Here is a 22439-nt window from a genome sequence, read left to right as displayed (position 1 = left end):
AAAGAAAAAATCCAATGTGCTTAAAAACTGTTTGCATTTGACAAAACTGCAGCCCTCCAAAGTTGTCTGCCTTTCAGTGATCTTTCCTCACTCTTCCTGCCTCTCATTAACTTCTGACCTGTTGCGGTGGTCCGTGGTTTTGTGTGGAAATGCCAGGACAAAGTGTCATACAAACAGAAGATGAAAGCCACTGATGTGCTATTGAAATGCTGATTATTAAATATTATCCTTGTGTTGAAAGCTTTGTGCTTGTTGGTGGGAAGGACATGTGACAGCAAGTTACCAGAATCTGGACTTTACAGCGTTGTTGTTCAGCAACCCAATGACACAATGAGTTTTAGCACCAGGAGGGGGAAAGTAGCCATTTCCTTGTGATTTGAACCCAGTCGTGAATGTGAAATCGATCGAATCCTCTCTACCGAGTCGGGTACGGGATGAAAATCGTTCAATTCAATATCATCCCCTTACCAGAAGAACCGAGTAGAAGCCCGGTTGAGTCTCCCACTGCCGGAGCTGCTCCTCTGCAGGCTTCAGCACGGCTGTGTCCTGACTTGTAGCTTGGGTTAAGGTCTGCAGCACCACCGAGCTGGCACTGTCCATATCCATATCTGGATATTTCTGCAGAGGGATACAAGAGAAAGAGGGAGAAAATAAGAACGTACATCCTCATCTTGTAAAAATCTTCTGGTTTTGTTTGGAAAAGCATGTCCAAAAAAATATTTCAGTGAAGGCAAAGCACAACAAATCAAACATTAAGTGAAAGCTGAGAAAGTCAAATTCGGTCAATAAAAAAAATGCCATAACAGGGAACATTGTTACATCTTTATCCAACTAATTTTATTTTAAATCAATCTAATGAAAATAAGAGGTGTACCTAATAGACAGACTCGCTGTCATATCCTTGCCAAGCAAAGAGGTATTCTATGTCACAGATAGTATTCTAGTGTCCCAGTTTCACGCTTCCAATTAGGTTTTCAATCTCAAAGAAAGTACCTGAGTCAGTCGCCTCTGCACCACATATAGTGATTCTCGAATGGAATAAGAAACTGTTGCTTCAACAGACCTGTCCTGAGAGCAGCAATGTCTCTTGAGGTCATGCGTCTACATTTCAATCAAAGGTTACCTCAGGTTGAAAGCCTTTTTTTTCTTTTTTTTTATTCTTCTCTTCACAACAAAAACAAAGCCAGTACTTGTGAAAAAGCAACTGGCCAAATATATAATGCGTTTCTGTTCAGTAATCATGTGAAGATGCAGCAGGGAAATGCAGATACAAAACATGCTGAGAACCGAAAGAAATAAAAAAGACAAGACCAAAGATTTTCATGCGTAACTGATGAGGAAAGTATTATCTGTGCAAGCTGCACAGGTAGTCTGGCATCGTCATTAAAGAGTGCGAGAGAAAGATTGAGCAAGGCTGCCATCTACAGTTCAGATACACACCAGAAAACACTGTTTCTTTACATGCATTAGTATTAAGACCATCTTTACACACAAAAGCCGCACTCTGAGCATAGGCTGATTTAAAAAAAATTGGTAAAATACTCAGAGATATTTATATTAATCTTTTGATTATAAAGCTGTGAAACTAATATCATATTACTCTTGATTAGGGCTGCACAGTGTTGTAGTGGTGAGCACTCTCGCTTCACAGATCAGGGTTGCTGCAGTGATTTATTCTAATTGTGTGCGTGTGTGATCTTTTCGGCTAAACATGGAATGACACAAGGTGCTACAATGCCGGAAGCAGCCATCGGACAACGGTATACTGTGGTCATATACAATGCATGGTGAACAACAATACTGCTGTGACATTTAAATGACGCTCAATTAATACTAAGGGGGCGCAAAGTGTACCAAGAAGTATCCCTACACCATTAGACCACCAGGAGCAGCCTGAACAATTGATACAAGTTGGGCTGAATCCACGGTTTCATGTGCAGCAGAAATTAAACCTCAGCCCAGTCAACACGTTTCCAATTTTGGCATTGTAACATTACAAGTTCACAATCAGTGTAATAAACAATTTTATATTACACTGGGACCTTAAAGTGTTCATTTGGATAAATGTATTGCAAAAAAGGAAACATTAAAAGCGGTAATGTATTAATTTATGATTTACTTTACCAAACAAACAGAAAATGTTTCAGTGCACCGGAGGAACTTAATTTCACTTCCCAGCATACAAAGCAGCGCATGCATCAGAAAACAAACATTTGAATGGAAAGTGGGCAATAACGGTAACAGGTTAATGGATGTGATGCATGAAAGGTGAAGATAAATTGCTAAACCCAGGGGATGGAAAGTTGCTGATTATTAAAAAAAAAAGCAGCCCGGATGTGTGAAGATATGCCTTTTGCAAAATCTGCAACTAAACATTCATATATCAATTAAGCAAATAAAGTATTTGGCATCATGATTATTAAACATGTAACTGTGATGCCAGACAGCTTAGCTAACATTAAGACTATGTCTGCTGTTATATGTTAACACACCCCTGTTGACATTGGAAGTTTTTTAAAAATATTATTGTAGCAATATCGGTATCATTCATATACAGAAATCAGTTTGAATTGAAAACACCTATGGCAAAAACAGATGCACTTAAAATGTGATTAATTCATTACAAAGCTCCAAATTAGATTTTACTTTTCTGGACTCCCATTGTATAAATCCATAGAAAGCCGCTCCACTTGTGTACCCCAAAATGAAAACAAGGTGAAACACAATATGCAAACATTGCACTGGTAAATCCTGTGATAAATAAGTTGTAAAGCATTGGGGCGTTAGAGCTTAACAAAGAACAATCTGCAAACTGGTTGGGATTATATTTCTGCCAAGGCATCAGCAGAGGGTTTGCTTAAAAACTTGAAGCGAAATCTCAGTGCTTGCTGCAACCATGCAATGGAAAGAACCAATGAACTCAGTTCATGACTTTCACGTGACAATAACAAACAAGCAAAGTGGCCACCTTCAGCAGCACAAGCTTTAGTGGTGCTGTCCCAAAAACAGACAAACTGGATCATCGTCACATGAATCAACCAAGATGGCCATGAAATGAAGCAAAGGAGATTCAAATTATTGTCAAGCATTGATGCACATTTGCTACACAGCCAGATTTTTCATTAGTGATGAGGGAACACTATAAAGTATGTCCATGAATACAGACAAAAAGATTAAATTAAAGCTACACATTTCCAAAGGAAGAACAGTTAATATGACCAATACATAGGAGAAATACCACTGTGATATAAAAGTGCTAGAGAGAAAAACAGGAGGGTTGGGATTTGGTTTGTATTGTTCAGGAACAGCAACCCTGACGTAAAGGGACTTAACCAAACAGCTGATGAGTGCCATGACCAAAGCAGCACACTCTTGTTTTGCTTTTTAACCAAAATGACTTGAATTAGTTATTAAGCATCCATTTTAGTACGCTGAGTCAGTGATGTGACAGGCTAAAACAAGCATTACTTAATTACTGAAGGAATCTGTGTGTCGACTGTGCTAATAAGAGCTTATATGAAAACTGCATGAGGAAAAGGTTATTTGTTTTGTTGCTGTGTAAATAACCGCCAGTCTTCAGTACACATATTGAGGTGTCTTGTGAAACTTGTCGCCTGTCCATCACCCTTGTGTTATGGAAAATGTTTAGGATAAACCCCTTTGCAGATCATTTACCCCTTTAATTCGGTTGTTAGATGGTTAGAGGAGTGTTGGGGAAACATGACCATCGTCTCGGAACCACGTCGAGGTGTTCATGAGCGATCTGCATTGATTTCAAACATCGTTTCATCTTTACATTTATTTGCGTTAAACCAGTTGACTTCTGTGATACGAATGAGACAGCTACTCTGATTGAATGCTTTAAATCACCTGTATAAAGGGCCAAACGCCTGTCGACCTCCATGTCTCGGCCTGTGAAGCTAATACTAGCTTGATGTCAAACGCTTGCTCAGTAGATATTCGGCTAACAGGCGCTAAACTGGTAGCTCCTCTAACTTCACCTCATTAATCCACAGCCAGGCTTCGTGATACAACACAGCGACTGTCGTTTGTCCGAGCACAGGCATGATGCTTTGAATGACACAAGAGCTAAATCACGTGTCTGTGAGAAACGCTGGCTTGTTTTTAAAGCCCAGAGACACAAAACAAAATCAGGAGTGAGAGGTCAGAATACAACAGCAAGTCTTCACTGTTAGGATTTGCATTGCAATTATTCGTTTTCTGTGTAGTATGACCTGTTATAATTATTGTCTGCAACCAAAATGCACCGATCACAACTTAAACTGTGAGATACAGATCTCCAAATCGTCCAGACCCCAGACACATAGGCTAACTTTGGGCTAGCTGGCGAGCTAAACTTACTCAATCCATTACCACGAGCCAACAATGTTCGTCTTGATGAGCCTGTTTTCTTTCAGTAACAAAGCACGTGTTGCAAAAAAAAAAGATATGCAGGACTGGACTCACCTGAAAGAGTAGTGACAGAAAGCAAAATCTGTGGTTACAACAGTGGCTGCAAAAGCTCTGTCAGTGTTTGTGATGAGAGATGGACACACACGCTGGAGGAATGGCGCGGGGAACAGAGCAGGCGCGTAGTGATGACGTAAGACTGAGCGGAGGCAGCTGCCAGCTGCTGCTGTGGTGCAACATGTGCAGGAGCAGTGTGTATTACGTTGGACACTGCTTGCTTTTACACACCAAGTGTGATATTTCTTTGTCACGAGACGCAGAGGGAATTCTAAAGAATGAACCAAAAAAAGTAATGTTAGTAGGTTGAAAGATATTTGAACTTATAGATGTATGATGCAAAATTATGACAACATGATCTGAACAGACAGCAGCTTAACAGCAGTACTGTAGTCCGAATTTAATGAGATGTTTTAATGAGAGCTGCTACTTTCAATGTTGTTGTGCTTCAGAGAACAATGACAATGAAGGAATTCTAATTCTGAATATGATTCTGATTCTGATTCTGATTTAATGATACCGATGAGTCTCCTCTTTTCTGTGTGTGTGTGTGTGTGTGTGTGTGTGTGTGTGTGTGTGTGTGTGTGTGTGTGTGTGTGTGTGTGTGTGTGTGTGTGTGTGTGTGTGTGTGTGTGTGTGTGTGTGTGTGTGTGTGTGAGAGAGAGAGCGAGAGAGAGAGCTCTTGAAATGGGAGTGTCTTCTCTGGCAAAGGTTTTTTTTTCTCTTCAGTCTGTGAACACCAAGCTAAAAATCTTCTCTTACAGTACATAGTGGCTTCAGATTGAGTTTGCTGTGTCAGAGAATCATGGATTTGATGGAAATGTTTTTCATTTTTCTTGGTGCTGTTGTTGTTCTTTACTATGCAGTAAAACTGCTGCTTTTTAGTAGGATCCTTTTTCCAAAACTTTGGTTTCCACTATCAAAAACCTTCTTCACCTCTATGGGAGAGTGGGCAGGTAAGCTGTGTATGTGTGCGGGTGTGCGTGTGTGGTGAGTGCCTGCGTGCGAGTGTGTGTGTCATACTCAAATACTATACAACTGAAGAAAGGGGTAGCCTATTTAGACTTTAATTGTAGTCATTAATAAACTCAATGTGTATTTATATGTTTAAATTGTTAAATGAGTTTAAGTATGCAAGTCCAAATGTGATTGTCTTGTTGAAATAACCTCAGTGATGAATCAAAGAAATTATGCTGTAAAACTGCAAGATAAAAAGAAGAGTTTCCAGTTCAGACTTGGTTTCGCCTTAATACTGTTTTACAAGCTTGTACTTGTCAATCCAAGTACTGAGTTCTCTTTTGGAATCATTTGCAAAGAAAAACATTCAAGCTGGAGCCTGTGATCCATGATCATGAAAAAAATTGTTTCTATTAACAAAATTCCTCCTGTTGTCGTGCCTCGTTACAATAATAACTGGTAAGGTAAACCGGTGTGACCGGAAAATAGAAGCACTGAAGAAAAACAGGTTCAATAGAACTTGCACATGTATCTTACCAAGGCAAACAATGATTCTCAGCTGGACACTGCTATGAGCTCCACCTGCTGCAACAAGTCTAATTTTCAAAGTTTCTATATACCTGAGTCTTGTCCGTTAAACTTAAACACGTACAAGTCTCAGTCACCTCGATCCTGCCTCTTCTAAAGTCTGCATTCCCCTGCTGGTTCCACAGCAGTCTCATCAACTTGAGAGATCCCTTTGGCATCTTCGAAAGAGGTTATTCAGTCTCCCACAGAGCGAAAAGAAGCCTCATGAAAACCACTGAAGACTGGGCTGATCAGTCTTTTCTTTCCACTTTCATTCCAATCTGGCACAGAGGAAAAACATCAGAACGGCATGTTCTAGGCTGCATAAACCCCATCCTGCTGCTTTCATTTCTATCTCTTTACAGTTGCAAAACACCTTTATTCGAGTGTGCAGTCCCATTAGATACAAGTTGTCTCAATATCAAGCATCTTAAATCCCTAGTATGTTGCATGGGTCAGCTGAGCATAGCATGTAAAAGACCTCTGAGTCTTTAGAGTAGTAAAAGAAATCCCAAATAAGTAAAAATTCAGGCATTCAAAAAAAAAACTGTGCTGCGTCATTGTTTGTGTGCAGTGAAGTATAACCTATGTTGCTATGTCAGAGACTATCAGCTAAAAACCTTTAAAGAATATTTAGCTTGTTTTCCCAAGTTTCATTCTTGATGTGATTTTGTAACTTTATGAATTGTGCTATCTGCATAGATTGACCACAACATGAAGTACATCTGCTCATCCATTCATCGTCTATATCGCGTTGTCTTGCTCTCTCGAGAATATTGTGGTTCTCTGGTCAAAACTTGATACCAAGGATTGAGGGGAAAGGTCAGACTGGGCAGAAATGTAAGAGAAACTTGAACAGCCACTCTTAACAACTGAGTCATGCACATCTGACTCAGCATGCTAAATGTGGAAGGCAGTGAGCTTTGATTCTATGCTTCTTTTCTGGGCATCCCCCCAGATTGTTTCTAAAAGAGGCTGTGGATCACCAATTCAAATTCTGACTTGTCCCTACAAAAAAAAAAAAAAAAAACGTGAATCAAATACAAGTGGATCCATTCACTTTCACAAACTTCAAATGAGAAGTTATAGAAGGTGTCTCATTGTGGCTTGCTTTTACATGTGCAACTCATATTTTGCTAACCTCAGGGCAGATGCAGCCTTATCTTCCACCACGATCTCTGTGCTTCAATAGGAGATTCTCATTAATGTCCTGCCAATGAATCGGTTGCTGCTGCGTAACAACTGACAAAAACTTCGCAGGAATGTTTAAAGCAACTTCTTGAACCTTATTTGGAAGCATAGTTATCCATTTTCGAACTTGATCCAATGTAGAGTTGCCTGGCATATTATGGGTGAGGGCAGGGTCTCCCGTGGACAGGTCAACAGTCAACCGCGGTGCAAAAAACAGAGAGACAGACTTCACACTCACATTCACACCTCTGAGCAGATTACAATGTTGAGCAATGCTCTCGGATTTGGGGAGGAAAAGTACTTTAAGAAAATCCACTCACACACGTGTGAGTTAGAACATGCAAACTCAACAGGGAGAGGCCCTCAAGTCCAACCGAATTGTTACTCTGAAGCAAGAGTGCTAAACTTCACACCACACTGAGGCCTGTTTTAGTAAATCAATACAGATTTTAGTCAGGCATCAAATGGTCTGGCTTTGGCACCCTCCAGCAATCATGGTGCCTTTAGTTCATTTGGGAATATATTAAGACACCTTATGTTTTTATTTTACGAAATAAAATTCTTATTTTGAGCTTTCCCGTTTTTGGGGGGGGGGTTATCTTGACAGTGCAATCTTCTGAATTTGTGATAACTGTGGGAAAATGTCTTTGAAAACAATGCACTGTTACTAGGATAACTGTGGATAGATAAAATATTGACAGTGAAATGATGTCTCCAGGGCTGATTAGTTTAAAAATACATGTTTTAAAGTCCAGGGTCCATGACAATCATTGAGCTCCTAAAGGAAAACACAGCTGATATTTTAACAAAAACATAGATATAAAGATGCAAACACAAAATCCATGTGTACCAAAACTACATAAAACAAAGTCTCATTTTCTGATAAAATTGGTTAAAAATAGCATTTTGTTACAGTACAGCTTTACCTAATACAATTGCCCTGACTGGTTATTCTAAATCATAGTATCTTTCTTCTCTGTAGCCTCCTTTTTCCCCGAATCCCTCTTTGAAAAGGCCTCCACGGGTCAGTTCAATTCCTGGAAGTCATTTGCATAATGGGAAATGTTTTTTGAAAATGGTTGGTCTGAATGTAGATTGTTGTCTTCTGGTCGATTCACCAAGTGTGACCCCAAACAAAGCCTGCATTTCATTACCAAACAATACAGAACTATTTCAACATAAAACCTGCTATGAAACTTTGTCTCAACAAACTGACAATTCTGAATGAGACAATCCGTGCTGCTATAATTCTTATACAAAGGCACCAGTAGATTGCAGCCAGAACCATCAACAAAGCGTCTTTATTCCAGCAAATTCGATTGCTGACAGCATTTCTTCAACATTTATATCTTAAAAGAAAAGAGTAAAACAATTGTTGTAAGTTAGTGTTTGGAACCCCTCCTGAACACATGGTGGTTGGGCTGATGTCAGCAGAATGAACAAAATAGCCAAGTTTGTTTATCTAATAGATTCGTGGTGCTATGGGTGTCATTGGATTCTCTCTATCTAGCCTGAAACAAATTCAGGCAGGTTTTTTGGAATGTAAACACGTTCAAGATGAAATCTGCACCGGGATATCCTTGCTGCTCTGCTTCTGGACAACTACGTATTTCATTAATGTTGAAAGTGTCACATGGAGCATTACACTTATGAAGTAGTGTTGAATCGTAGCCAGGTGCTCATTACACACCTCACTAAATAGTCTCAGAAGCCTGTCACTGTGTTATGAACAAGCTGGTTTATCACGTTCGCCAAAAGCAAAAAGAGCACGCTCCTTTCTTCATAGCTGTGTGAATGGATAACCACACTGAGAGCTTCAGATTTATTTTTCAAGTTCTGAGGTGTCCGTTGCTCACATTTTCATTAGCAAACAACCAGAGAGATTGAGAGAGATCAGAGATGTATATTTTTCTGGTGTTAGACGAAATAATCAATATATAAATCTGTGATTTGGGGGAAAAAAAACAGCACTTTGCCTGATGTCATTCGATATCAATCGAAATATTTTGCACTAAATAGGGTGGGTGTATTGTATTTAATTCCTTATTCGTTAGAACATCAGAAACACTAGAGATGGGACGTTGTGGTACTGTGAACATAGTAACATGTCTTTGCTTTAGCTTTTTATAAATAACTTATCTCATTAAAGCCTTAGGCAGGAGAGGTCAAGATCAATTTGATAACACGAAACCATCAACAAACAAAGTGCTGCATCAAACTAATTTTCTTTAAGGGTCATGCAATATCCTCAAAATTTGAGGAGATTTGAATTTATATATTGATATTGTTTAAAAGAACAAACGATTGCGAGCTGCAATCTGCAGCTCTGGAACACCATGTAGCTTTTGAGCCTGCTCCCTATAGCTTTCACATATTACCAAAAAAAGATTTCTTCTCATTTATTTATTTAGCTTTGATATGAATTGTGCACAGAAGATTTGTTACTTTAAAAGGACTCTTTTATTGAAGTTCTCTGTGACAAATCTAAAACCTAAATAGAAGGTAGAGGATTGAGTCAACTACAATATGTGTCGTATCTCCGTTTTCATACGTTTCACACCACAGCCCTTTAAATCAAAAAAGAAAGAAAGCCTCAGAGGAAAATAGAGCTTTAATGTGCACATATTCAGTTGTTATGTTATCTTTATTTTTAAGATGAAGACAAATCCTACTCTGTTTTAATGTGAGGCAATATTGGCTCTGTTGATGGAAAAGGTTTGTAGACCCCCAGAGGTACACTTTTCTCAACAGCCGCTAGTTTTCTTAATTGAAAAAAAAAAGAAATGAAATGAAGCAAAAGTTCTTGCAAGCACTTGAGCGTGTACTTGACAGTCTCATGTCTCAGTGCAAAACAACACCCAGAGCCAGTACGTCTTGATGAAAAAGTTTTGCTTGCTTCAGTTAATCCTGAACCACACAGTCAGCAGTGAATGCTCCTGAATTCACAACTGCAAAGAGTATATTTGTATACTGTGTGTGTGTGTGTGTGTGTGTGTGTGTGTGTGTGTGTGTGTGTGTGTGTGTGTGTGTGTGTGTGTGTGTGTGTGTGGGGGGGGGGGGGGGGGGGGGGGGTGTTAAGGGAGATCAGTGAAAGAGACAAGTAGTCACTGTCTGTTCTCAGAAGAGTCTTTATCAGAACAGGAGGACATGCTGTTTTAGAACAGTCAGTAAGAACAGAATGGTTTGGGTATGCAGCAGCATGAACAAAGACAAATGCAGCCCTGCATGGGTCTGCATGACATGGGAGGAAGAGGAACCGCAGACCTGGGTTTCAAAGCCCACCTACTGTTGAAGATGGAAACTGCAGGGCAGCGTGACGAGTGATGGGATTTTCTTTTTACACTCCTTCTTATGTCTTTGTTTCAGTGGTGACTGGAGCTTCAGAAGGCATAGGAAGAGCATATGCATTAGCAGTAAGTGACCGTCGGACGGATTTTTCCAAAAACAACAAACAAATATTTCCTTCTCCAAAACTGCAAATCTGATTCAGAAAGTTTCTTACATTTGTGGCAAAGTTAAAGTTTTATAGAGATTGAGGTCATTGCTGTTTTTTTCCTCCATCGACACTTGTAACCGCCCCCTTTCCCTCTGATTGGACTGAAAACTATAAATAACTCATTACACCACGGCACAGTTGCAATACCTAACAGGTCAGCATGTGAATAAACTTATAGCTTCAGTCAGATTGATACAGATGTTTTTGTGATTATATAATGACCATTTTTTTTGTTGGCTTTTTTGGGCAAAAAGTACAAAATCTACTTCTAAAGTGTTTACATTTGTTGTTCAAGTACATTTATGTTTCCTCCTGCTTTGTGTTCTGTCGCAGCTGGCTGAGAGAGGAATGAATGTGGTTATCATGAGCAGGACAAGAATAAGACTGGATATGGTAGCAAAAGAAATAGGTAATAAATATGTGACTATTTTCTCATCTTTTTTTTTTTAAGCATGTTGCTTTTAATAGAACATAACACGATCTCTTTGTTTGATCCAGGTGAAGCTACAGGCCAGACTGTGAAAGTGATCACGACAGACTTTGTAAATGAAAATGTCTTCAGTGAAATTGAAGATCAGCTTAAAGACCTGAACGTTGGCATTTTAGGTCAGACATTTCTTTACTTGTGTAAATTAGTAACATTTATGCATGAGAACCTTGCAAGGACCTAGAAAAGACACAAATACTATATTGATGGGGCTAATCTCATTCATCCTTCTGAAACCACTGCTTCTTCATTCTACTGCAGTCAATAATGTGGGCATGCTACCTGGTGTTGTACCGTCCAGATATCTTGACTGTGAAGACTTGGACCAGGTCAGTGATACCGCAACGGCTTACAGTAAAACTATAGTTTCAACAAGAAAATATTGATATCCTTAAACCCCCCCCATTTTACCACCTTTTATGATTCATCTTTTGTGATTGTGTCTTTTTTTTAAATCAAGAAGTTACAATCAATTATGAGAAAGCAAAATGGTATGTCACATATTCATCCATCAATTTATCTCCTTCACAAAAAAAACTGGAGGCCCTGTCTTTGGTCACAACCCAACTTCACATCCACCCACCTGATGGAATGCACAACATACTTTGACCCGATTGCATTGTGAGACTATCGTGGCCATTCATTTATACATTTTACATGTCATAAATGACTTCTAACATGAAAAATACAGTAAACAAATTAGTTGTGCAAAAGACTTTACACTTCTCTGTTTTGGGCATCAATGTTTAGTGACTGCAGCAGTCGTGAAAGGAATCACAATTTCTTTTATTTAAACAAAAAAAAATTTATTTTATTGAATATGTGTTATGTATCATTTCAGACAATTACCAAGGTGGTCAACTGCAATGTGAAAACCCTGGTGAAGGTAAGACCATGCCATGGGGGTTATTTTCATGCCCCAAAATGAGAGAAATGCTGCTGGTCCTTGTTTTTTCATGGAACTTGCAGGAAAGTGGACAAAAGAAGAAAATCAAAAAATCTGTTGTAGATATTTTTCATGTCGATGATTTGTCATTTTCTTTTCTTGGAAAAAAAACAAATTAAAGAGCATTTAGTCTACTGAATAGCATCTATCTTGTAACAAACCTCAAGAATCCAGAAACTCTTTCATCACGCTTATATTTGTTCTATTATCTTTCTTTTTTTCCCCCAGATGTGTAAAATAATCCTCCCAGGCATGGATAAAAGGTTTACTCCAAACTCTTTGTATTGAATATACAGTTTAAAGTGATTTGATGCAACATTGAAAATTGGATTATACTTTGTATTTGTGACTTTCTCCCGCAGGGGAAAGGGGCTGATTGTGAATATTTCCTCTGGAATTGCGTCCATCCCTTTTCCCCTTTACACACTTTATGCCGCGTCTAAGGTGGGACCACTTCTTCACGTCACATCAGTTTTGTAGTATGACTACTCACACGTCCATCTGTGTTCCTGTAGATATTTGTGGAAAGATTTTCTCAAGGCCTTCAAGCTGAATACAAAAATAAGGGCATTATAATTCAGGTATTTTGATTGTTAATTTAAAAAAAAATATATATATATATATTTTTTTTTTTCTTCACAACTTTTAAAGTATCAATTTGTCACATATAATGCTTTTTTTCTCTCTGTTCTTTTTATGCTCTCAGGCTGTTGCTCCATTTGGGGTCTCCACCCGAATGACATCATACCAACAAACTAACACTGTGACTCTGTCAGCAGAAAACTTTGTCAAATCCTCTCTACAGTACATCCGAGCTGGAGACCGAACAAACGGCAGTATCTCCCACACCGTTCTGGTGAGACCGACAAGCACAAGCGTAACACCAAATTAAGAGTCAATATTGTGATAGGCTAATGTTTTATTTTGCGTGTGTGTGCGCGTGAACAGGGTTGGATACTGCAGCATATTCCTCTCAAGATCTTCCATGCTGACTTGCTGTTATGCAGCTTACAAGCCTACGTCAAGAGTCAAATGAAGAGTAAGCCAAAGATTTCGAAAAGCTCTGCATCAGCAGCAGCTTTGGAAAACCAAATATATCTATAGGTAATGATCAGAAACACAATTTTGTCAATTTGTCGGTGCACACACATTGCAATCATGGACGTGGTTCTTATTGTAAGATGTGAACACATGACTGTGAATATAATAAGCATGTATGTGTAATGTATTCCAATGTTTGGAGCTTTTATAGCAATATGAGTAAATGGCCCTGGGGTCAGTAGTTTCACAGAAGAACTTTATTTAAGTGTCTTTTGATTTACTGCTGACTTTTTTTTCCTGCTTTGAAACTGTGGCTCACTTGGGTCTTCGATTTGTACATGTGAAAGAGAATAATCATAAGCATGAGAGCAAACCTGTGAGGCTCCAGCTTTTGTATATTGATGACAGAGTGTCTGCCATCAAAAGAAAGTTCAGCTGTCATGATTCCTCTTCATATTTATTTTTTTTGCTTTATTTAGACAATCTGAGGCTGTTCCAGCACAGGAGAAAATGATATTATTTATATTCATGAGCATCATGCATGCCCCTTCCATCTGTTCAGTTGTATTGTAGGGAGTGATCATATTGGATTGTTTTGAAGATTCAAACATGATCCCTACTTCATTTGTTTTTGTGTATTTCCTTTAATATACAGTTACTTGTGATGTTGGACACTGCTCACCAACATTTCTGTTACAGTTGATATTAAATTTAGTAAACATTATCATACTCGAACATACTGATGAAACTAATACTTTTGCAGATTACAAAAAATGCAACATGAACATGTTCAAATGGGGCAACCATGTGTTGGCCTTATATTCTTATATTCTAAAAGTAGAAGAAAGAACAAATATGTCCATGAAATTCTGCATCCATGATGTGTAAAGAAACTGAAGATTAAAAGGGACCTGAAAAATAACATCTGCTTTCAACAGCCTGCTGCAATGTGAATGAAGTACAGTGTTTAAAGAAGACACAAATGCTCCGTCATCTATGTGCGTACATATGCAGAAACAGATCGACACAACCGTTTGAATTAGTACGTCCCGAGACGTCTGACCTCGAGGAGTCACTAATCACAGGGTGACCGGGGTGTTTAGACAACTGTGATGAATGATCCTCCCCATGAGAGATAGTGCAGGGTAAAGGAAAAGGGAAAATACAGAGAGGAGAGAAAGAGAGAGAGAGAGAAAGAAGGGTCAGATTGACCCTGGGTTTCAATGACCCATGCCTGTTCTGACTGTTTGCAAAAGGTGATGAATAAGTCATCTTCAAATAGCAATGAATGTCAAATTATCCTGAATAACTTCCTTAGTCAAATTTGTTCTTTTATAGCGATGTTTTAAGAAAGAGCAAGTGCAATCAAATCTTCAATACTTGAACATCTGGTTTTAAAGAATGCGTTAATAACTTGGAGTGGAGATGACAACACGACTGGACATACTATCTGTCTGCTAGGTTTTCATCACGCACCAGCATGGTAACAACAAGTAGCTACTGAACAAACATACAGGCCTACATAAACTAATTAAGTGACTGTTTTCATTAAGAGTGGTTGTATATGTAAATGCTACATAACTAATTAGAATTGCAGCTGAAGCAGCATGCAATTAAAACACTTTATTTTCCTCTTTGGAAACGATCACAAACCTGAGACACAAAACAACACATTGCAATGCGAAAACATAGATTTGAGGAGAATATAAATAAACTGTGTTGGACAAACAGACCTGTATCATTGTATTCCTTTATGGGGCAATCATTAAAATATTTGAAAAATAAAACTTTTCATCCTCAAGCAGTGAGTCACAGTGTTCAGGTTAGTCATCCACCAGAGGGCAGCAGGACAAGTCAATGGAAGAAGCCTTTTCCCAGTTTTTCTTTCTCCCTTTAAAGAAATAAACTACGTTTGAAATTGATTTTAAGTATTTGCTTCTTTTTTTTACGGCAACAGTGAGAGCAACAGTGAACCTGTTGAGAGCTGTGTGTCTGTTATCATGAAAAAATTTAATATAAATAAATAAACATAACGAAACGTCATACTTTTTCAAACTTTTCACAAATTGTAAACAACACCCAATGATTACATCAAATATTCAATCATGTGTTCTGTGATACAAAGACATAAGAATGTAAAGAATGGACTGAAAGAAATGTAAAGAAAGGCTGAAGTTACAAAATATACTTACTTGTCCAATCCAGGTGAGAAGAAAAATGTAGATTTCAACGTATTTGAAACTTGAAACTTTGAAACTTGAAAACGTAGTGATGGGACTATTGATGCTTTTGATGGAGTCTGAGGGTGACCATGATGAGACCGCATACGGCCACGAGAGGGCGCAAAAGGTAAAGACTTCATGATGCTTTAAAATGAATTACCAGCAGTTAAAGCACATTCAATGACATGCAGTAGTTTCCTGGATGTTTAGCCATCAGTGATCAAATGCTACGAAGTCACACTCCTCGCAATTCAAAGGGAGTAAGCAGAAACACTGTGACCAATCTTGTCATTAAAAACAAGATCACCAGCAAGAGCATTCATGTCATGCAACATTTTCAGGTCTGTAGGTTAAATAAAGATGGGTTTTGACTTCTCTGTAATCTTGAGCACATCCTATCTCTTCATGTGTCTTAAGCACATGACTCTATGATGCTCAATTTAGGAGAGAATCATATTATTACCCCCAGGACTCCCCCTTCATCTTCATACCCTAAAATACCTAAAGGCATTGGCTATACGATGTAGGATTGGGATTACCGTTGTAATAGCATCACCTCTTCATAAACTTGTTAAAAAGGTAAAAGCATCACAATTGTTCTTTAATTGTAATTAAATTACCAGTTTAATTGGACTTAATGACACGTCTCTCAACCACTGGGGATTTCCACCATGTGCATTACCTGTAATACCGTTATAGTTGCACCTTCTTCAAAGCCACAGTCAAAGCAGTGTGTGTGTACATGTGTGTGTGTGCGTCACTCGAAGCTGAAATCAAAAGTTGTTTACTTCGGTTCCTCATGAGAAGGGACTTTCCTCACCTCAGGTAATATGCAGTTTATTGGTGCCAACATATTTACAACACCTTTGAATTTCACCCTTTCAAAGCCTGTCTGGCCTCATGTGTGGTGCACACAGCTGATAAGTCTAACTACTACCATAATAACAGGTTAGAGGTTGCCAAAATCCTGCAGTTCATTTTCTTCACAGACCATCAGTGTGGGAGAGCTCACAGAATGATGGCTTTACCATCAATGGGATCATATTTTAGAACAAATATTAAGTGAAGTAAGCTTCAGCATGTCCAACGTCAGGAGCAGATGAGAGATTCATTAAGGGGAAAAAAGGTCGATAGAAAGTCATTGTTTTCATTTCAGTAGATGACCACGGCTTACATGGGTGGTCAGAACTGCAAGGACGTTTTCTTCCCACTGTGCGTGCGTGTGCGTGTGTGTGTGTTGGAGTGAGGGGAAGAAGGGAGAGAGGTGCTGCCTTTGAGGATGCTCCCAGTGTGACTCCTCCCTGGACGCTACACGCTTGTTGTTTCAGTAAACAGAAGGGTCCACAGATGATCCAAGACAAGCACATAGCCACTGCAGCCCACCCAGGAGCCAAGGTCAGGACCACTAACCTTCAGACGAACATTTCTACATTAAACTTACCTCAACCAAATATTTCCATGCTGGACGTTTTGGCTCGCTCCTTCACATTCATACTCGTAAAAATAATTCTCAACAGTAATTTCCTCTATTGAAACGACTTGATGGATTTATAATGAAATTATTTGGGGTGTGGAATTATTGGAATATTATTGGGAAGTGCTTGCCATGTATTCGAGTTCATGTTTCTTCTCCCTGAATGTTTTATACTTGGGAATATGCCGTGCTCATCAGGATGACACACAGGTACAGATAAAATATTTCTGCGACATAATTACTACCTTCTGACTTTGACTTTGTTGCAGAGAATTTGGTCTGACAGAAGTTTTCGGGGTAATTATTTCTCACAGCAGTAATGATACCTACCACTTCTCTCCCGTTCAGGACCAAGGTCTTTGAAACTCAAGACGATAATTCCAACCCTTCATCTCGTCGAGGTTGTCAGGGATGTGCTGGACTGTCAGCGAGGAAAAGCAAACAAAACCAAGGAAGAGGGAAAAGACAGAATGGAAGGCAGGGGGAAAGACGAAGGGGGGGGGGGGGGGGAATGAAGTTTTGAGGAGATGGATGGGTTGAAAAAGAAAAGGCCAGGGACTCCTCTGATGGCCCAGTGCTCACATATGGCTAGGCTTTGCTTGTATAGCCTCACTTCAAGGCAAAGGGCCCTACAAACATAAACAGTAGAGAGGCTGCAGCTGGAGCAGGGAGGCAGCCGCTTGCTTACCGAGACCTCGCTACACTAAACAATGGATCAAGTGACGCACAGGCCCTTGGCAGTGCAACAGAGACCCAGGCAGCTCAGAAAAGCCAGTCCTTCCGTGCATTTATATCTTTACTCTCTCAATATTTACCCCTTGGGAAAACACACAATTTTCCATTCCTTTTGTTCTGGAAGGAGCCAAAGATTTGACCTCCGTCAAGAACAACGTTGACTCTTCAACAGGACGGAATCTCAGAAGACTAATGTCTTTGTCTCTGTGTGAAAAACTGGGAATGACAAAATCATGCACCACTGTAATGCCGCAACATTTTACAAATACATTAGAAACTGATTACTGTTACATAATTAGTAATGCAGTTGAAAATATTACAGTTTCAGAGGGTTTATACCTGTTTGTACAGCTGTAAGCACGTTGTCTTTACCATGCTCATGTTAGCTCTCGCCAAAGCGGTTGCCATATCTGTGTCTATCTCACTAAACTCCTGTGTACTAAAAGAGGGATGGAAGCAATGTGAAAAACAACAAAACCCAAAATGTTAGCTTACCTATGTGAGAGCTGCCTGCATGTCGTGGCATGTCAGTAGTTTATCTCGGCTGTTTACTCATTATCATTTTAAATCTGTTATTTTTATATACAAAAGTTGACATCCAGATTATAGAGCATCTGATGTAACTTAGACTGACTGCGAAGCGAATGTGTCATAAGAACATTACAAGTGAGAGACAAATAAAAGGAGCAAAGACACAAATTTCCCAAGTGATGCTTTTAAAGCTACTAATTTTAAGTAACTTGGGCAACATTTAGAATAGGACAAGCTACCGCCAACAAGTAGAACTCAAATATTTTTGCTGAAGGTCCACACATGCAGTGTGAATAAGGAGATATTTAGTATCAACTCCACTTCAACTCATTGATATTCACACACATTGTCCATTTCCAGTGATCTCTATGATGAGCAAACTGTAAATGGGCATTAGTCTGTTCTAGCCACAGCATGAGGGCCTCGGTTTGTACAACTGTGTGAGTGCATCTGTGTTATATCTCTTTTATGATGGGGCACAATGGGGAACGGAAGGGCCCAGGAGCAGTGAATTAACCCAAATTACAGCTAACAGTTGCCTGGGTAACTGGATAGGAATGAGGGGCAAATGGTGTGTAATTTCCTAATGAATGGGGGGAAGTTCTTCCTTTTCACATTTGGAGACCTCCTCTGCTTGTTACCGTAACAACAACAGGACTCTACTCCTTCAATGCAGTTGTTTGTTTGCTGAGTCACCCCATTAAATATTCTTTTTTTTTTTATTATTCCTATTATTTATCCAGTCACAGACATATATATTTTTAAAATCTTTGTTCTGATCATTTAGTTAGTGACATTTTCATTGTATTGTTCAATCGTCTTATTCTAGGTGCTCTAAGGAGAAATATACAAAGCGACATTTCACTTGTTGAGCTTTCAGAGCTTAACAATATATCATTTGTTTGACAATGGATGGATTCCAGATGAAACCAGATCTCTTCAAATGATTTAATGAGAGACGATAGCTTCGCCTGCTCTCCTGGCTGGTTCAAAACGTGCAGGCTTCAGCTGAAAAGCTGCTGGAATAACATAAACATCAGAATCAAGAGCTGACGAAAGTGAGTGGGGTGTATGATTAATGGTTTGGATTAAACCACATGCATATAGTTGCGACGAATCAGATTATATGTGGAATGTGTGCAAAGTGCTTCAGGTTTAGTTATTAGAGGGCGTAAGTTGGCAAATACAGCACAACAAGAAACAGCAGCAAGATATTTGGCTTCACACTCGTCGCCTTCACCTTTGAAATGAGGTTGGTGTAATCCAAATCCTCCATATAGATGCACATACACCCTGGATGATAAATATAAAGGAAATGTTTTTTAAATGAAAAACATGGAGATTTCGTATTCTCACTTCGCTGGATTTTTTTCCCAGATGCAAAATCAATATTGTTGACACAGACCTGCTTTTCAGATTTAATAACTGTAACTGTATTTCTTTTAGCGCAGTCATCCATTGCTAGTAAGTTAATTTCAAAAGTTACGGACGAGTACTTATTTGTACCCTCCTTCAATCTATTTGAAACTTTGCAACATACCAGCTTAAGTTATTGAAGTCAAAATAAGTAGAAAAGCATCAGTAGAAGATTTGACTGTTAAATGAAAAAGTGGAAGTTTAGCCATGGTGACACTGAAGTCATACACTGGAGGTGTGCTTTGTTGTTAGCCTTCTTATGAGAGGTGTTTTAAGATGTCAAGTTCCAAAAAAAATGATGGTTATTTTTAAAGTTCATGTTGCTGCTTCTTGTCGCATTGTTTATTTTCTGTAAGAATCCAAAAATTATAATAGTGAAGTAAAGTGAAGTAAGGCGAGGCATCTTACCAATCGCTTCCATTCAAACAAAGAGAAACTTGAGGAATTAAAAGAGCCAATTCCTTAAATTGCACAACTTTTACGTTATTTGTGCAAAACCTAGTTTTGAACTGTACTGCCAGTTTACAGACCTTCTTGACTCACCACAGAGTGAAAGTGTGGAAACCTGATCCAAAGGTGACAAGAGGCCCAGGTCAACATCGGTCAACGCTCATCTGCAGCTTTATACAATATCAAATCAAAGTGGGTGTCACAATGTGGCTTGTAGAAATAAACCTTCAGGCCCACAGCTGCTCATTAGTTACTATGGCTGACTGTCCAGCATATAACAGACTCAGACACCCAGGTAATAGTGGCAGGAGATATAAACAGACTCCATACTTTGCCCTTGACACATAGAAACAGGAAACTGAGAGGAGAGCTAAGACTAACCGAACGCACATCCCAGGCATGTCAGTACAGAGACATTGTGAAACATGGCATGGCAGTTTGAAAGAAAAAAAAAAAAAACTACAAAAAAACCCCCCACTAAATTCTAATTCTACAATGTGAAGTAATATCACAAAGGTTTGTTATCAACCACAAAATCAACCATTAAATTACATCTAGCATCTTGGAGGTGCAGAGTTCATACTTTTTCCTTTCAGATGATTGTGACACTTAAGTTAATGACTAAAGTCACATCATGGGTGGAATTCTCAAGACAGCATGAAGGATAACAGAGTTTTTTGTTTGCCACTGAGTCAGGCTATTTCACCTCAAATTACTCTGTCAGCTGTCATATCACAACCTCCAGATTTCCCCCTCACCTTTTTTCGCTCTCTGAGTGGATGTTGTGTTCGCTAAAAACAAAAGTTGAACTAAAATGTCAGCAGTTACCACATGGATTGTGATGGACACCAAAATCGATTATGAAAATGATCGAGCAACCACAAATACAGTTTGAGTACTCAAACCAATACCACATGAGCTGTTTTTGTAGACAGTGGTGACAAAAGTTGCTGTGAGGATAGTTCTTAAAGATCAGTGTTAAGTGATCACTGCAGAGGCGGCTGCTAAATCCTCTGCTTTCCATCAATGTGGCTGCTCACTACACTGAATCCACTTTTTGTGCCATCAATTGAAGGTAATTGCAGTTGAAAGCTCAGATGGCTTTCAACTGTGTGGGTCAGAAGACTAAGTCAAAGCAAATGGCAGAGCCTTCCCGCCTCATGCAATTAGCAGTGCACGCTACCATCGCACAGCATAACTATAGACGTTGGCCTCTGGCTATCAGGTCTTTAATTCAGTAAGAGCCGAAGTCTGAGGCTCAGACGATGGCTTCAGCAAGACCACAAACCAATTGTTCCATCAGAAACAGAGCAGACCCTTCTTATAAATCATTAAGCAGCTGCCGAGGGCCCCCAGATGGATATATTGTAAACTCATAGGGAGACACGTATTGCCATGCACCGTACAAACAGCGGAGTTGAAATGTAAACCAGAAATTTCCAATAATATGAACAGAGCAATTTAATAAGTGAATGAGCTGTAATGGTTTAATTTTTTATCCTTATTGGAGTTGCCATGCAAAGAGTTCAGTTCAGTTCAGTGTCTTGCTCAAAGGCACATCATAGAGGGGGCAAAGTCAAATTCATTTTCTTCTTCTGTTTGTCAGAATTTGTTCATGTATATGTTGGATTATATAATTGAGGATTTTACTCAGTTTGCACTTGATAGATTTTGCCGATGTACATTGGTTTTATTCCCTTGTTACTGGTGAGACAGTTAATAAGCTTGGAGATATGTTTTAAGGATTCTCTCGAGAGCTGAATTCCACTTTTAAAACTTTTCAGATGTAGCTGAATGATTACATAAGATAAAAAAAACTGGAGGAAAGAAAACTCTAACTAGTTTTGTTTGTCACTGAACCAGGTTCACTCACCTCCATGGGGCTCTAACCACTGCTTGTCAGCAGACGAGGCTTTCAACCTCTCTTCCATCCATCTTGAACCCTAGTAGAACTTGGAAAAGACATACGGACATTTGAACGTCTCAGTTGTGGATGAACGAGAAAGTGTTTAAATGTTGAAAGTTTGGTAAGAGAGTAAAGATCGTTATCCTGCTGTCTCAGATTTGAACAGGTGTGACAAATGTGTGGCCTTGGTACTGCATGTGTCTACAAAACGGGATTTACCACCCAGAAGCATACACTCACATTCACACTATTCACCGCCTTGCATGCTCTGTTGAGGCACGCCGCCCTTTCTCCTGTTTATTGATGGCTATCAGCACTTTCTCATTTCTGCTAAATGAAACACAACACTTAAACAGAGCGGTTCTTATTTACTTCAGTGCCGCAGCTGAAAGAGGTCAAACACAGCTGCAGCTTTCAGCACACGCTTGTGAACTCACAAAAGGGGCTGAAGCTATGAGTGGGGGAATTGTTAGTAAGGCTTTTGTACTACTAGCTCAATCACGTTAGAAACTATCGTCAAAAGAGTTTCAGATTCACTTCGACTAAATCATTC

At 39.2% G+C, this 22439-nt stretch overlaps 2 protein-coding genes across 3 annotated transcripts in view; one reads left to right on the top strand and one right to left on the bottom strand.

The window, feature by feature from the left end:
- Window positions 1–4570, bottom strand: part of ipo11 (importin 11) — a 115790-nt gene extending 111220 nt beyond the window's left edge. Inside the window, exons 1-2 of the mRNA XM_080499990.1 lie at window positions 4468–4570; window positions 469–618 (exon numbers count right to left, since the gene is read on the bottom strand). Of these exons, the coding sequence (XP_080356116.1) occupies window positions 469–606 (138 nt within the window). The 5' untranslated portion in view covers window positions 607–618; window positions 4468–4570. The remainder of the gene's footprint in view (window positions 1–468; window positions 619–4467) is intronic.
- A 640-nt stretch (window positions 4571–5210) lies between these two features.
- On the top strand, window positions 5211–15014 carry hsd17b3 (hydroxysteroid (17-beta) dehydrogenase 3). 2 transcript variants are annotated; one of them, XM_080498896.1, is made up of 11 exons: window positions 5211–5423; window positions 10549–10595; window positions 11012–11087; window positions 11177–11284; window positions 11427–11494; window positions 12007–12051; window positions 12340–12374; window positions 12474–12555; window positions 12627–12692; window positions 12818–12967; window positions 13060–15014. In XM_080498896.1, exons 1-11 carry the CDS (start codon window positions 5273–5275, stop codon window positions 13213–13215), a joined length of 984 nt encoding a protein of 327 aa, XP_080355022.1. In that variant the 5' UTR covers window positions 5211–5272; the 3' UTR covers window positions 13216–15014. The 2 variants fall into 2 exon arrangements, with proteins under 2 accessions (XP_080355022.1, XP_080355023.1); XM_080498897.1 differs by lacking the exon at window positions 12627–12692 and having other exon boundaries at window positions 12891–12967.
- Window positions 15015–22439: the final 7425 nt, after the last annotated feature.

This window comes from Blennius ocellaris (genome assembly GCF_963422515.1).
Source record: "Blennius ocellaris genome assembly, chromosome: 7".
Classification (NCBI taxonomy): domain Eukaryota; kingdom Metazoa; phylum Chordata; class Actinopteri; order Blenniiformes; family Blenniidae; genus Blennius; species Blennius ocellaris.
This window is presented reverse-complemented; position numbering and strand designations above follow the sequence as displayed.